The sequence below is a fragment of the Labrus mixtus genome, chromosome 3 (assembly GCF_963584025.1).
Source record: "Labrus mixtus chromosome 3, fLabMix1.1, whole genome shotgun sequence".
Classification (NCBI taxonomy): Eukaryota; Metazoa; Chordata; class Actinopteri; order Labriformes; family Labridae; genus Labrus; species Labrus mixtus.
Window position 1 is genome coordinate 31,449,410 of NC_083614.1, and position 15,066 is coordinate 31,464,475.

General features: G+C 40.3%; 1 protein-coding gene across 3 annotated transcripts in view; it reads left to right on the forward strand.

Moving 5' to 3' along the window:
* dnajc6 (DnaJ (Hsp40) homolog, subfamily C, member 6) overlaps positions 1 to 10,767 on the forward strand; it is a 46,761-nt gene extending 35,994 nt beyond the window's left edge. For 2 of the 3 annotated variants that reach the window (XM_061034564.1, XM_061034562.1), the window contains 8 exons: positions 979 to 1,350; positions 1,607 to 1,750; positions 3,095 to 3,196; positions 4,226 to 4,363; positions 4,466 to 4,786; positions 4,932 to 5,080; positions 5,489 to 5,665; positions 6,821 to 10,767. In XM_061034564.1, the coding sequence (XP_060890547.1) occupies positions 979 to 1,350; positions 1,607 to 1,750; positions 3,095 to 3,196; positions 4,226 to 4,363; positions 4,466 to 4,786; positions 4,932 to 5,080; positions 5,489 to 5,665; positions 6,821 to 6,922 (1,505 nt within the window). In that variant the 3' untranslated portion in view covers positions 6,923 to 10,767. The remainder of the gene's footprint in view (positions 1 to 978; positions 1,351 to 1,606; positions 1,751 to 3,094; positions 3,197 to 4,225; positions 4,364 to 4,465; positions 4,787 to 4,931; positions 5,081 to 5,488; positions 5,666 to 6,820) is intronic. The other variant, XM_061034563.1, reaches the window with a different exon arrangement.
* Positions 10,768 to 15,066: the final 4,299 nt, after the last annotated feature.

Sequence of the window (15,066 nt, forward strand, 5' to 3'; positions counted from 1 at the left end):
ACACTTATTGACCTCGTGAGGAATCATGTTATTGTAAAAACAGCTTGGCTGTTTCCAATCACATCTTTGTTGATTGAATTGAAATGAACCCCAGTCCTCGTAAAGTGGTAATGTATCATTTTGGTAGAATATTTTCAATTCGTCCAAAGCATTAATACTATTTCATTCAAGGATCTAATGTCGTACCCTGGCTTATAAATGTTTGTCTTTTCCCAGTTGTCAAAGAAATGTTTTCAAGAACATGGATACAAATTAATAAGGCCCCTTGCCAACCTAACGTTTTTTGTTGTTGTGCTATTGTGGGCAATAGCGTCAGCAACGCAGCAGAAAGCAGCCGCCTGGAGAAAAAGGGAAGTGCCCAGGGTCTTTCCCCCCCCCAAGTGCTCCGCCTTTTTTGTGCGGCCGCTCCTAGCCCTCAAGTTTCAAATCTTTAACTTTTCAGAAAGACGCTGTTAACGTCACCGGCTGCCTTGGGATCGTGTGTTGTACCCACATCCTCTTTGCTCCGTGTCTGATCGGGAAATAAACTATATAAAATAAAAAAAAACATGCTGTAAAAAGTAACTGGACTATGAATCCCAGTGATAAGAAAAAAGTTGCAGCTTTAAGTGTAACAAATTAAAAATATTCTACCAAAGTGAAATAGTTCTCTAGATTAACAATAGCCTGTTTTCAGTCCCATCCTTTTCTAGAAAGCATACTGATTGGATTGTTGTGAATAAAGATTTATCCTGTTGTTCTAGAAAGAACCTCTTCCAATTAGCTAAAAGCAGCCAACAGGCAAACTGCAGAGTGTGCAGCATAGTATATTTTAGGAGAATGGCTGATGCTTGTATAGCCTATGTAGTCGCCCCTTTTTCCTTACTTAGCTCTTCTCCTTCACCTACAGTGTGTCTGTCTCTTTAAGATACTCATGAAATGTTTCCTCCGTCTCTCCCTTTCTCTACTTCTTTCTACTTCTGTGTCATCCTCCTACAGAGCCAACCAGGCCCCCCGGAGGTCCAGAGAGTCGAGGCCACGGCGAGGAGAGCGAGCCCTCGGACGACGAGATGCTCTCCCTCTCCAGCCAGCGAAGCAGCACCAGCACAGCCCCCCACAGACCGGACCCCCCTGCTCCTGCTGCCCGGGCTCCTGCCGAGGAGGTGGATCTCCTTGGTCTCGACGGGGTGGACATCAACCGGCCGTGTCCCTCGTCTCAGCCCCCCTCTGCTGCAGCTGCGACCACCGACCTCCTGGGGGATTTGTTTGGGACCCCGACACAGCCAACCAGCGGGCAGTCATCTGCTCAGTCCACCCCACATAAAGTAGTCCCAAACACTGCCTCGCCATGTCCTTCTCCTGCACCGCCAGGTTAGATAAAAACTTTGATGTGACAGACATCTCTAGAAAAAGTGAAAACTCAGATTGCTTGCTATGCATTTACCCAATATTGGAATCCCCCCCCCCAAAAAATGATGCAATTAATAGAGCATAAAAGTTGTAGTTTTTCAAAAATAGTGTGGTCAAGAGAATAACCTCAAGGTCCACTTTCTAGCCTTTTCTGGTGCTTCTAAACTTTACGCATTGGAGTGACAATAACAATGATCCGTATGTGTCTTTCTCTCAGCGTTTGACCCCTTTGGGGCGGGTCCCATGCCTAAACCTCAGGACATGATGGGTTCATTCCTCGGACCAGGTAACGCGGGGCAGCCAGACCCCTTCCTGCATGCTGCTCGCTCTCCATCACCCACCCTGCAGCCTACAAGCTTTGGTAAGGCATGCTTCTGTCGCTCCTCTGCTGCACCGCTCTTACAGCCTTTTGGGATGCTCTTCTTAAAGAGTCCACGTCAGGGTAAGGCGAGTTATTAAGTGTCTGCAACCCGGCTGCTACTACATGAACGTGCATTGTAATTCATTAGACTGCATTGTGTTTTTAATGTCCCATTCCTTTCTCCTAGCTTTGCTCCTCTTACTCTTAACTCTGGCTTTTTGTGTTGCTTCTGTATGCTCGCTAGTGAATGGGTTTGCGTTATGTATGTTGTTTTTTTGCAGCCAGTCTATCAAGGAAGGCACCGAGACTTCAGAGGCTTGATATTACTTCCAGCATGAATCATTCCTATCCCCAAGCAACATTTCAGCCTGAAGTACTAGAACTCTCTCAGACTTAACATGTTTACCAAGCTTCTTTAAAAAAAATGTAGCAAGTCAACAACAACTGTAGAGGTATACAAATTATGTTTGGGGCCGATAAATGATAACTACAATACTAATATATCGTCTGATATCTTTCTTACATTTATATTCGATCTGTAAAGATAGATAGATGTACAAAAATGACAACACATAGCCTCAGACAGCACACACTCACTCTGCCATCTCTACAACCGTCTCCCCTCAGGCCTCAGATACAGATCTCTCACTTTCCGGACTAATCCAGCCCTGTCAAGCTTTGCTCCCACATCCATCAGGCTCATGAACAAATGATCTATTTCTTATTTATTATTATTTAACACCACTCTTTTAACCGCTTATAACAATTATTTCTGACCTATTTATCATGCTTTTTAATAGAGCCACTTGGATGTGTGTGTTTCTGCTGTTGTTTTTGTGTCTAGCTGTATGCGTACTGATGCTCTTTTTACACAAATGAAGTTCCTAACCGATAAATAAAGTTATTTGAATTTGAATTTGAATTGAAACACATTTATTGTGTTGATTCCTCAAATGCAGTTATCAAACACTTGTGGAAAAGATAAGCAGTATATCGAAGACACGATGGTCATTTAACTAGAAAGTAACTGCATCATTGCTTGACACTCTAGAGAGTAAAAATGCTTGTTGTAATCCATAATGCACTCTGCTGGTGACAGCTAGAAAGAGAACTGCTTGCGTAATACAACAAAACTCAAATGAAACGCTATTTGACGGGTGAATAAATCGAGTAATATCGGGGCATATTGTGAGAATTAAATGATACCGATAGTCACTGGATAAGCTAATATCAGCTAACATCATCGGCTGGCCTAAAGGAAATACTTTTCATTCATCGAATCATGTTGCTCAGTTCTACTTCACTGTCTACTCGCTCTTTGACAAAACGTTTTGTGCTTGATAGGCCGGAGTTCCCCCGTCCCACCCACAACACCTACGGTCAACATTCAGCAACAAAACGCCATGGGAGGATGGGACTGGAACAAACCGGCTACCACAAGCACAGGTAAGAACTAGACGGGTACAAGAAGAGCCAAGACCTCCACCGAGGCCGGCAGTAGTCCATTTTTCAATGACCTGCAAATCTGCAAGTGCAAGCACAGGATATGTCTGGGTATTTTACAAACTGTAGGAATTATGTTGAAAAAATGGTCGCTCCTAAGTTCCAGCTTAATGCTGATTATGTTATGTCCTTCAAAATTTCTAAAATTTCACATAATAAAATAATTTTTCTGAAGAAAATACACAAGTCATAATTACCCAGTCTGTATGTGCAAATATAATATTAAATTAAAACAGCATTATAATTGCACCTTTTGTACATTTTGTACATTTTATTTTATTTTATTTTATTTTATTCTATTCTATTTTATTTTTATTATTATTATTATTATTAATAATAATAATAATAATAATAATAATAATAATAATAATAATAATATTTATTTATTTTTTCACATTTTTAAATTCTATTTTATATATTGTAATATCTTCTTCTACTGTATTATTTAAGTTGTTGCTAGTTCTGCTTTATTTCCTTGTTAATTGTTTAGCACCAATACACCAAGTCAAATTCCTTGTATGTGTAAATGTACTTGGCAATAAAACCCTGATTCTGATTCTGAATCTGATTCTGATTCTGATAAAATACTCATCTAGTTATTAAAGAGGTTTTTTGGAGAGAAAAAAAAATATTGAAGGAGGATGTTTTTAATTGTTTCAAAGTTGGATACAAAATAATTTTAGAGTCCAGAGTGTGATGAAAAAGTTAACTGGATTCTGTAACACCTCTGTATCAAGTTTCATGAAAATAAGGGAGTTAGATTTTCTATAACCCGGCTGACAGATTAACAGATACACTTTCCGATGACTAACATTGAAAACACGGCCATCTTGGCAGCAGTTGTATGTATTCTTATTAGCAGCCAATCTGGTGGAAATTAATGTTGTAAAAAAAACTGAATCAAAAGCTAAAAACATGTTTTTTTCATTCCAGAGGTTTGACTTCCTGTATTTTGTTTCTTGATTTGTCCAGGAGGAGGCTTTGGTATGGGTAGTCGTTCTGCTACTACTAGTCCCACTAGTTCAGTTCACAGCACCCCCACCCACCAAACAAAGCCAAACACCTTGGACCCGTTCGCTGACCTAGGCAACCTGGGGGGAAGCCTTGGAGGTCTGTCACTGAAAATGATCTGAAGTACAGAAATGTAATCATTGTTACATTCAAAAAGCATCTTCTGTAAGTCACAATTTGTAATCTTTTTTTCTCAACCAGGTTCTGGCTTCTCCAGTAAACCCACCACCCCTACTGGAACTACACCTTCCCACCCTCCCATGGGCTCCCCGTCGCGTCCTCCTCCCTCTCCCCAGCACGCCCACACAGGAGCTGGCTTCCCCTCATGGCAGCCAGGTGCTGGGAGCGGTGGAGGATGGCAGCCCCAACAAGGACAGGGTCCAGCCCCACAGCCAAAGCCCAGTCCGAGCCACGCCCCCATGCCTCACACATCGCCCCAGAACAGACCCAACTACAACGTCAGCTTCTCTGCAATGGGAGGGGGCTCGCCCAGCGCAGGTGTCAAAGCACAGGCCAGCATGGGTGAGAATGACATGCAGAAACATGCAGCTCTTCAGTGGAAAGGGATTTTCATTCAGTTATTTTGTAAATGTGCAGGATGAGTTTCATGTTTAAACAAATGTGTGTTTCCTCTCTTTGTCTTTGTATCTCTCTCTCTCTCTGTCAGGTACTAAACCCAAAGCCTCAAATGCCAACTTTGATGACCTTCTGTCCGGTCAGGGCTTTGCAGGGGCCAAAGAGAAGAAAGGGCCCAGGACTATAGCAGAGATGAGGAAGGAGGAGATGGCCAAAGAAATGGACCCTGAGAAAATAAAGGCAGGGCATCTTTTTTATGATGTGATATTGAGGAACACATGTTTTTTAAGGAGTAGTTTGTTGTCCTTATTTCTTCTGAGGGAAGTCCCAGGACATCGTTTTAAATCAGTTCACTGGGTTCCTGTCGTCTGTTTTTCCAGTGAAGCGCAACAGAAAGAATTCATCTATTCCCAGAAGTAGAGTAGTGAACTGAAGAACAGTTAAAGCCTTGCTGTTTTTTTTTACAGAATCAATGAAGCGACTAATGTAGGTCTCCCATGAGCAAACTTTGCTTCCTCTAATTACTCTTTTAAAAAAAACTTTTCACTGCAGCCAAAATCACTGGACACTGAATTTTTGCTAATTATTGTTCAAAATCTGGTCATCGCTGAATAATGGCTGACCTCTTCCCCCCGGTTTGTGACCCAGATTCTGGACTGGATCGAGGGGAAGGAGCGTAACATCCGAGCTCTTCTGTCCACCATGCATACTGTGCTGTGGGAGGGAGAGACCCGCTGGAAGCCCGTGGGCATGGCTGACCTGGTTACTCCAGAACAGGTCAAGAAGGTCTACCGCAAAGCAGTCCTGGTGGTCCACCCAGACAAGGTGAGGCAGATGATAACTGAATTATGTACTTTATTAATTCATTCTTATGAAGTCAGGAAGGGAGACGAGGCTTCTCTGTCCTTACAAAATAACTTTTATTAAAGCTCCTGTGAGGAACTTTTGGTTTGTGTTGATTTTGGCGACCCCCTGTGGACGATTTATCTCTTTGTTGAATTTGTGTAAGAACTCTTTTCGGACAAAGATTATCTCATTCTTCTTTATTTTTAATGTATAATGTGCAACTCAAAGAATCTTGGCATGAAACATTTGAAGAAAGACAGCAGTGCTGTTATTCACCTCGTCTGACACCTGACCCCCATGGCGGTTAGAATGTGACTCAGGCCTCGAGTTTCATAATGAACCCAACCCGCATCCGACACAGTAGGAACCGAGCCCCACCTGAACCCGCCAACCATTATAATTTGTGTTTGAGTTTCAACCCCAGATCAACACTCTGTTAACCACCTCCATGGACAGTATGGGTCCCCAGTTTCTACTAGCACCTTATTTTGGGGGTCACGGAGCTGAAAAGTTTGGGAAACCTATTTCTAGACAATACAGACCATTTGATAATAATTTATCCTTTATTAATCCCGCGAGGGGAAATTCAGTTTTTACACTCTGTTTAATGAACATGAACACACACATAGGCTGAAATACACACACATGCACAAACAGGATCCTCTGGACATGCACTAATAGAGAGGTCTCAGAGTGAGGGGGGCTGCACACAGCGAGCGCTCCAGAGCAGTTTTTGGGGTTTGGTACCTTGTTCAAGGGTGCCTTGGCAGTGCTCAGGAGGTGGACTGACACCTCTCCAGCTACCAGACTAACTTCCAGGCTTGGTCCATGCCAGGACTTGAACCGGCAACCCTCAGATTCCCAACCCAAGTCCCTACAGACTGAGCTACTGCCGCCCAAGTAGCAACAAGTGCATAGAGGCCCCCTGCTGGTCATTTAAACATAATGCAGGTTTAATCTCCTATTACTTTTCAAACTCACAAACTGTCCCCCTTTTTATAAAGTCTACGAGTAAAAAAAAGTTATTTGAACCTGTCATTTTTATTTATAAAAAAATGAGGTGTTTTAATGTGATTGTCCTGTGGATTTAACTCTTTGTGTTTCTGTCCCCCCCCCCCCCCCCCCCCCCCACAGGCGACAGGGCAGCCCTATGAACAATATGCCAAGATGATTTTCATGGAACTAAACGACGCCTGGTCAGAATTTGAAAGCCAAGGACAAAAGCCACTCTACTAAATAAACAGTGAGAGGAACTTAGCGAGAGGAGGACGTCCCTGCTGATTCTGTCTTAACTAAACCTCAAAATGTGTCACCAACGTTTGGTCACTCCAGCCACCCCCGACGACATCTGCCTTTATACCTGTGCTTACCCCCCTGTACCTCTCATTACCACAGGAACAGAACATCCAATGGATCTGCAAAGACGGCAAAACACAACAAAAAAAAAAAAACCTCCAACGTGACCTTCCTACCTACCGTATGTATGTAATGCATCATAGTCTTTCCTTGTTGGGTGTCCTTAGTCCTGAACCAACCCACCAATCAAAGCAGAGTTACTGGGATGTCTGGAAAAACACAAAAAAAGAAAACACTTGATTTAGAAAAAGATCAAAAGAGACAACGGACATCATGTGATCAGAAAAACACATTTCAGGGAGTGACCTGAGCGAGCGTTTCACAGACTGCTCAAAATTCTCATTTAGAGCATCCGACTGTCTTTGGGGTACAAGAAAGCATTTAACAGCAAACACGTCATTTACCCATAAGGACTTCTGTTTGAGAAGTGTATTTTGCTTTTAAGTTCATGTGAAAAATGGATCCCTGATTTATTTACTCAAATCCAAAGTCCCCCCGGTTCATATTCAAAACATCCCATGAAAGGCAGTTTTGAGATTTATCTCAAATGTTGTGTATGTGTGTGAAAGAAAATGAAATCAAAATGCTATCTCTGCTTTTGACACTAGTTGTGATTGCAGGTTGGAGTCTGTCTGCGTTAGACTTAAAAAACGAGTCGGATGTGTAAAGTTGAAAATGACTAATTAAATTCAACACAACAAGGCGGCTCCACATTAAAAACACAGATCAGAATGCTGCTAAAATATACACTCCTGACTTATGATTAAGGGTCACATATTATACTCCTTTTCAACAAGTTTAAATAGAAGAAAAGAAAAAAGAAAATCCACTCTGATCCTGTATTTTAGCATGCCTCTGTTTAAGCCCTGCTCAGAACAGGCTGTTTCTGTGTCTGTACCTTTAAATATGTAAATGAGCTGTGTCTGACCACGCCCCCTCTCTGGAATGGGCTGTGGCTCTGGCTTTCTTACACTATGCCCACTTGTTTACAGCTGAAAGGCAGACTCAGAGGGCAGAAAAAAACACCTAGCTGTGGGAGTGTCACCCACTTGGGGGAGGGGCTACTGCCCTTTGTGATGTCACAAAGGGAAAATCTCCAAACGGCCTGTTTTTATAAATATGTTATGGCATATTAATATTAGAAAACCAAGGTGAAGTGTATTCTGCATAATGTGTGACCTTTAATAGGATGAACAAAAAAAGGCATTGTACTGTAGGAGAGTGATTTATCATTGATGTGATTGAACCGTGTGTGTGTTTGCATGTGTGCCGGGACTGAGGGCTTTGTTTACTGTACTATAGGGTTGAGCACATGTATAGTTCCACACATGAAGCACCTCGAGGCCTCATGCGTACTCACTCATACACAACATGTATTCCTTTGTGAGGTTAGCTCTGTGAAAGCACAAACTTTCCTCGATGCCGCTGTGAAGGAAAGCTACTCTTATTTATTTAATTCATCTTCATTTGTGTGTCTGACGTGTGCTGCTTTGTTTTTGATTTTTTTTAAACTGCACATGAAGTCAACTAATGTACCATATGGACATGTATGGATATGTAGACCGTCATGTTCAACTCTAGTAGAAACACTGGAATCATTAAGACTACATCATAAGTGTTACACAGCCTGTTGTAGAGAGCAATATCTTATTTCCAAACTACAAAAACAGCACGAGTGAGGTTAATGTGCTGCTCTTCTATTGGCCACTTTATGACAGGTGTTGTAGGCTGATTCTGCAGAGATGGGTTATTGATCATGAGAAAATACTGTATCATGATCTGATTAATTGTATATGACTACTACTTAATTAAGACTAAGATCCTTATACGTCATTACAGCAGTTGTTATCAAGACACTGATATGCAGCGACTGCAACTTCTTAAAAACTTGACAATTTGTTTACATTTGTTGGACATCTCCGTTCACCACTGACAATGATTTTATTTATAATTATTATTTGTATTGAAGAGTAATAAAAGCTGTGTTTTCCCCAGAGGCACCAGGGACTTTTAAGTTTTAGGAAACTCCTTTTGAAAAGGGACTAAAAGGTTCCTCCAGCCCATGATTCTCTAAAGTTTCCCCTGAGGTCTTGTGGCCTTTAAAGAGTTCCTCTAAAAGTCGGCGATCACTTTGGTGAGAACGCAGCAAATAACACGATTTCATATCAACATTAAGGTACCCGGATCAAACTTCAGTTGTCTCCATGGAGTTTTACTAACATGCTTCAGCTGATAAGACTCCTGTTTGACTCCTGATGTTGTCTCCTTTTCTGAAGAGTATTTGTAGCCCTGGGATGAAGGAACATGCAAAAACTAAAGATATATATTTCTGTAAGGGGAAATCTACATTTCTTGGAGAATTTGAGGTTTTCACTGGAAACTTGTTGTTATTATCCGAGAACATCCTCAGCTTCCAGCTCTGTGTTACTGATAGTGAAATACTCCAAAACACATTTAATCTGTTTGTCATCTGCTATAAATTAAAAAAAAAAAAAAATGTGCTCCTCAGTTTTAAAAGTGACAAAATGTGCAGAAAATTTGCATTTACACAATTATTTCATTCGTTTCAGGACTGTTAATACTCCCTCTTAGTGTCACAATACCAGAATTTTAAACTTTGACAGTAAATATCAAACAATATGGTTACCTGTAACAAAAATATAAGTCATGTGCATTAAATAGGGAGTAACATCTTGTTTTTCATTACCAAAAATTGCAATTAAATTTTGCATTGCACGAATACAGTGGCAATGTGTTTGTATGTATCGGTCTCCCCCCTCTGCTCCCTGTCTGTTTATAAGAGACATTTAAACTTAACTTTTTAATCTCTATGATGCATTAAAAGGATTCAGAAACATCAGTATTTGCAGACCTTTGAATTTGAACCTCCCTCTCTTCTGCTAGCGGCAGCTTTGGTTTCAATATGACTGCAGATCTGTCTTTTTCTTCTAAGCGTCACTTCTTTCCTAAATAATAGATCACTAAAATAAAGCAGATTTTATTGTTTTCAAACATCAAAGTTTCAAATATCATCAAGAATCAAATATTGTGAAAACCTTAAATCCCCCCTTTTTTTTGTAGAAATGCAGGAGTAGCATGTGATCATGTAACCATCGTCTTTAACCCTTTGTTAACGTTCATAATGTGTAATCCCTTTGTTGGACTTCAACGCTGTTCATGTTGATTCTCTGTTGTTCATCTGCACTGAGGATGTTGGTACGACAGCTGGGACAAAGAACGGATCAAGAGGAATATTACGTCCTGTTTCTATAAAAAATGGCTCCTGGCTGAAAAGTTGAACTCTGATCTAAAAGTCTTCTGCTTTCTCTGGTGACTCACTTGACACAGAAGTGTGTCTGATGTGCGCCTGAGCTCGATTTACAACGAGGACCGACGTGTGAAATAACTCTCCTAAAGCTCCCTCGCTGACTGAATTCTCTATCTGCGCCTATCTTAACGGCTATGTTAAAAAAAACTCTAACCTCTTTAGTGTAGTCAATGGATGTGTGTTATCTGCAGTTCTGGTATGTAAGGAAGTGATCTGATTTGGATACAGACTACTAGTATGTCATGTGTTTGCCTGTCTGCTGTTCAAGTATTACTATAATGTGTAAAGATTCTGTTCACGTGCTCCTTTTAGTTCTGTTAACCATTACAGGATGTACATAATGATCAAGTGCAGTGCACAACAATAAATAGGAACAGGAAACTGCACTGATGAGCAGCAGTAATCAGGTTGTGTGTGTGTGTGTGTGTGTGTGTGTTTCTTTTCTTGTCCACCAGAGGGCAGCAAAGTATAGAAATGAATTAGCTGAGTGACAGTCCCAAAATAACTACTTCTTAGATCGTTTGTACTGTACTCGAGTACTTTTTCCTGCTTCCTCATGACTGAATCCATGATGCAAAAATACAGAATCAAGTACTCTTATCACCAAACACCAGACTTGGTTGAGGTACTTCACAAAATATAGAGATATTCAATTAATAAAATTACATATTCTTTGTGGTAATGGGCTATGGCAATGTTGTAGGGGTAAAAAAAAAAAAAAAAAAGCCCTTCCACTGTAAATTACTAATTGGAAACAAGTTTGGATTTTTTGTTAAAAAAAAAAAAAAGTTCTGCAATGACAAAGTTCAACAATCAGCCTGCAGTACCTTCACATTCCACCGGGGGGGGGGGGGGGGGGGCTGCGACCCACACTTTAGGAATCACTGCTTTACAGTTATTAAAGTCTTTCTATGTGATTTTTAACACTTAAATATAATATAAATCAAGTATATCCTCTGAAAATAACTCTGTGAGTCATGACTGTCTACAATGGGTGTAACACCCGAGTCCCACTGTCTGTGATGTTTTCAGAGTTTTCAGAGTCCTATCTTCACTTTGTTTACATCGCCTGGACGGCCGGCTGACTCCTCCCCTCGTGTATAAAAGTTGTTTAATTGAGGGACTAGAGAAAAGAAGAATAACATACTGTACTCACTGCTTAACTGTGTTTCTAGATCACGCTCATTTCAGGTAAATTTACATGCAGTGTGAAGATACGAGCATAATAAAGATCGCTAGCATTAGCATGCTAACACAACAATGCAGCGCGAGTGGTTTTGGTTTCATGCTGGTGCTCAAGGGCGACATCTGCTGGATCAAAAAATCACATATAAAGCCTTTAAGTAAGAAAAATATTGTTGTCAAAATAATGGATTTTAGATATAAAGTAGCATTAGATTAAAGTTTTCTGTAAAACAACACCAAAAATATCTGGCTTAAATAAAATAACTTAGTTACTGTATCTTACAAATGTATTTATAAAGCACATTTCAAACACAGAGGCCAGTACCTTGTGCTCTACACATGGTGAGATATGATGCTTTCCAGCAGGTGGTTCCAGGTAAACACTGTTCAACACGGTGATGGTAAAAGATGTAGACAATAACAATAACTACATCTTTAACTCTTCTCATATGTGACAGTTTAAAGGGTTGATATGTTTTCCTTATGGGGCCCAGATCCGGGAAAATCAGCACTTTGTCAGTTGTTAGTTCAGGTAATTGAAATTCACTCCAATCAGTGAATCATTGTGAAATAAAGTTTGTGCTGCACTCTCCAGTTTTTCCCTGCTGACGCACTTCCTGTGAGAGATTCAGCGCTGATGGATGTAGATCGTTATCAACGCTGATGTTTTATTTTACATATCCTACATCGTTAGGTTCATGTCTCATCTGATGCCACAGACACACGCAAGCTACTGATGCTGCATATTTCTTAATGTGTTTTACTTTATGCGGTTACTCACTGTGCCTAATAGTCGACTGATTGAACAAGAAAATCACTTTTGATGGTTTGTGAAATTCTCCTGGAACTGATACTCTTTGATCAAATCCCACATGAAGATTGTCTGACTCAAAAAGACCAGTTCACATTTCTTTATTTGTTTTTTAAAGCAAACTTCCAAGCTGATGTTGAAACACTCTATGCTCTCTGGTTTTCCTCAAACCAGCTGACTTACTGGTAAATCCACACGTCTCCAGAGATGCTCGTCTGGGGACTTATTTGGAAAATGGAAAACATGTTTTCTCATGGCCTCAGCTGAGTACGGTCAAATAAATAGTTACAGTGTACTTAGGTTTGTTTACTGTACAGCTTTGTATAATGCAAAAAAACACTTTCTGTTTGAAGGTACTACAATTTACATCACTACAAGCTATGAGGATCATAAAATGCAAGTCAGCGTTTATGTTTATGCTGGTTTTGACACCATTGACGTGTAGATGTTCAGATACTTTTATTTAACTGGATAAGTTACATCTTTAACTTACTGATGACCCTGAACATGATCACCAAAGTTATTAAGACGCATCCTATCATGGATGTTAATGTAGAAAATGTAGAGTCGGGACCAGAGTGCTGGTTTTACAGATTGGCAGAGCAAAACTAAAATCCCCATTAAGTGTCATCACAAAGGCCTGAAGAACATCTTGTTATTGTGGGGGGAAAAAAACAGGAAAATATTCTAGTAAAAAAAACAAAAAAAAAAACACAGCAATTTTTGCTGCCAAGCTTTCTTCTTATTATCAGAAAATCAGTCCATGTCAAGCTGAGTTCATGACATCTAACAAAGCACTCTCTGACTTCTACATACTGTCAAACCCCTCAAGGACATGACATTCATTTGTCCAGAACATGAACTCCATGCTATGGAAATAATCACTCAGCAGCATTGTTCAGAGTTTAAAATGCAGCCATTTCATGTCAATTCAGATTCTCTAAAGCTTCTCTCAAGGTCCTCTGTTGGTAGCTTCTCAATGTCATGAATGGATCACGGATTGAGTGCTTGGGTTGGTTTTTGATCAACCAAAGGAATCGAGTTTAAAGGGGCATTGTAAAAATCAAAGATGTGTTTTATGTTCCTATAAAACTGCTGAAGATGAACAGTTTCATTATGATGCTTCATGAAAGAATAGGTAGAAAGCTGCTTTACACTTTCTGCTGAATCAGCCACTCACAGCATGTATTTCAGCACAATTAAATAGACTGCAGTTTAAAATGACACTCTCCTTTTATACGTGCAGCGACATGAAAGACAGGAACATTTTTCTACCTGTACTACGTGATGCAATACGAGTTATTAAAGCCACGTTGGTATGCTTGAGATCCTTTACATAAAGAGGAATTCATAACCTGCATGCCAAGACACAGATACTTGCTTCCTGGGTGTGGAGATTTCACACAGGTAACAAAAAAAAGATCATTTGATTAATGTTCAATGCTTTCATTGGAATTTTCTTCCTACACAGAAGACAACAAACAACTGGCAAGGAGCTGATTTATTAAGCACCCCCCCCCCCCCCCCCCCCCCCAAAGTTAATAATGGAAATATGGTGATGAATGTTGGATGGACATATTGTATTGATAAACTCTTGAGGTCAAAGTCACTTTTGCCAACCTTTTTTCTAAGGAAAGACTTGAAATAAGACCAACACTCAATCCCTAGGTTCTCCCCTCCAGATGTCGAAATAAACCGTCCTGGAAGAATTGCCTGCACATCTAAGAATGTGTGTTATTCTTTATTTTTTCCCATAATTGTGTGCCAAGTGAACAGTTAAAGCTTTTTGTATGATCAGCGTCTACAGGGTGAATAAAGAGTTAATTAACTGATGGATCATGGTTGGTTTTTGGAATCTGTGAAGAAATGTTGTTGCATCATTTACAGGCCTCTCTGAGGTGTCTTTGGCCGTACACTCATACATATCAGAGTTCAAACTTTTATAGTGTTTTCAAGCCTGTGCAGGTGCCAAGCAGGTGAACTTTCTCTCTCTCTCCTGTGGTCGGCAGAGTTTTGGGATCTTACTGGTAGTATAAAAATAGCAGCTTCTCCCTTTGGTTCGGCCACTTTTACAAGCGAGGGCTAAATCTAACCGCAGCTGTGATGGAAACCAAACCATGGCTCTGTCATAATAACTTTCAGGTTTTTAAAATAGAAGAGCTGTTGTTGGGTTCTCACTTATCTTATCTCTGTTATCGCTCACCACAAACAGAGTGAGGGAAACATCTTGCTGTTTTGCAGTGTGTGTAGGAGTATGCCGCTAACTGTGCCTCAATGTTGTTTGGAGCTGCTGTGCATGAAGTCTTGTTTGTCTTTTTGAAGCTTTTTTTTTGATTGAACTGCTCAAAAAACAAAAATGATGAGAGAACTGGGCCATGCTGCAGGACTAATGAATGCTCACCAATAAATCTGCTTCTGCTTGACGTTTCTGCCTGTTTCTGTTAACGGGATGTTTTTCCTCGCTGCCGTTGCCAAATGTCCTCAAGAGCTTTCTCATTGGTGGATTAATTTTAGGTCTCTTAAAATAACAAGACAAAGAGTACGGGTCTGGATCTAGAGGGTCATGAGATAACTTTTGCTTGTATTTGTTTCTAAATAAATAAAAAATGTACTGATGGATAAATAACAAAACTTGAGATTGCCTTCCAGAAACCAAAACAACTAGCTTAAAGATGCTAAAATGCTACTGTATGCTGGGCA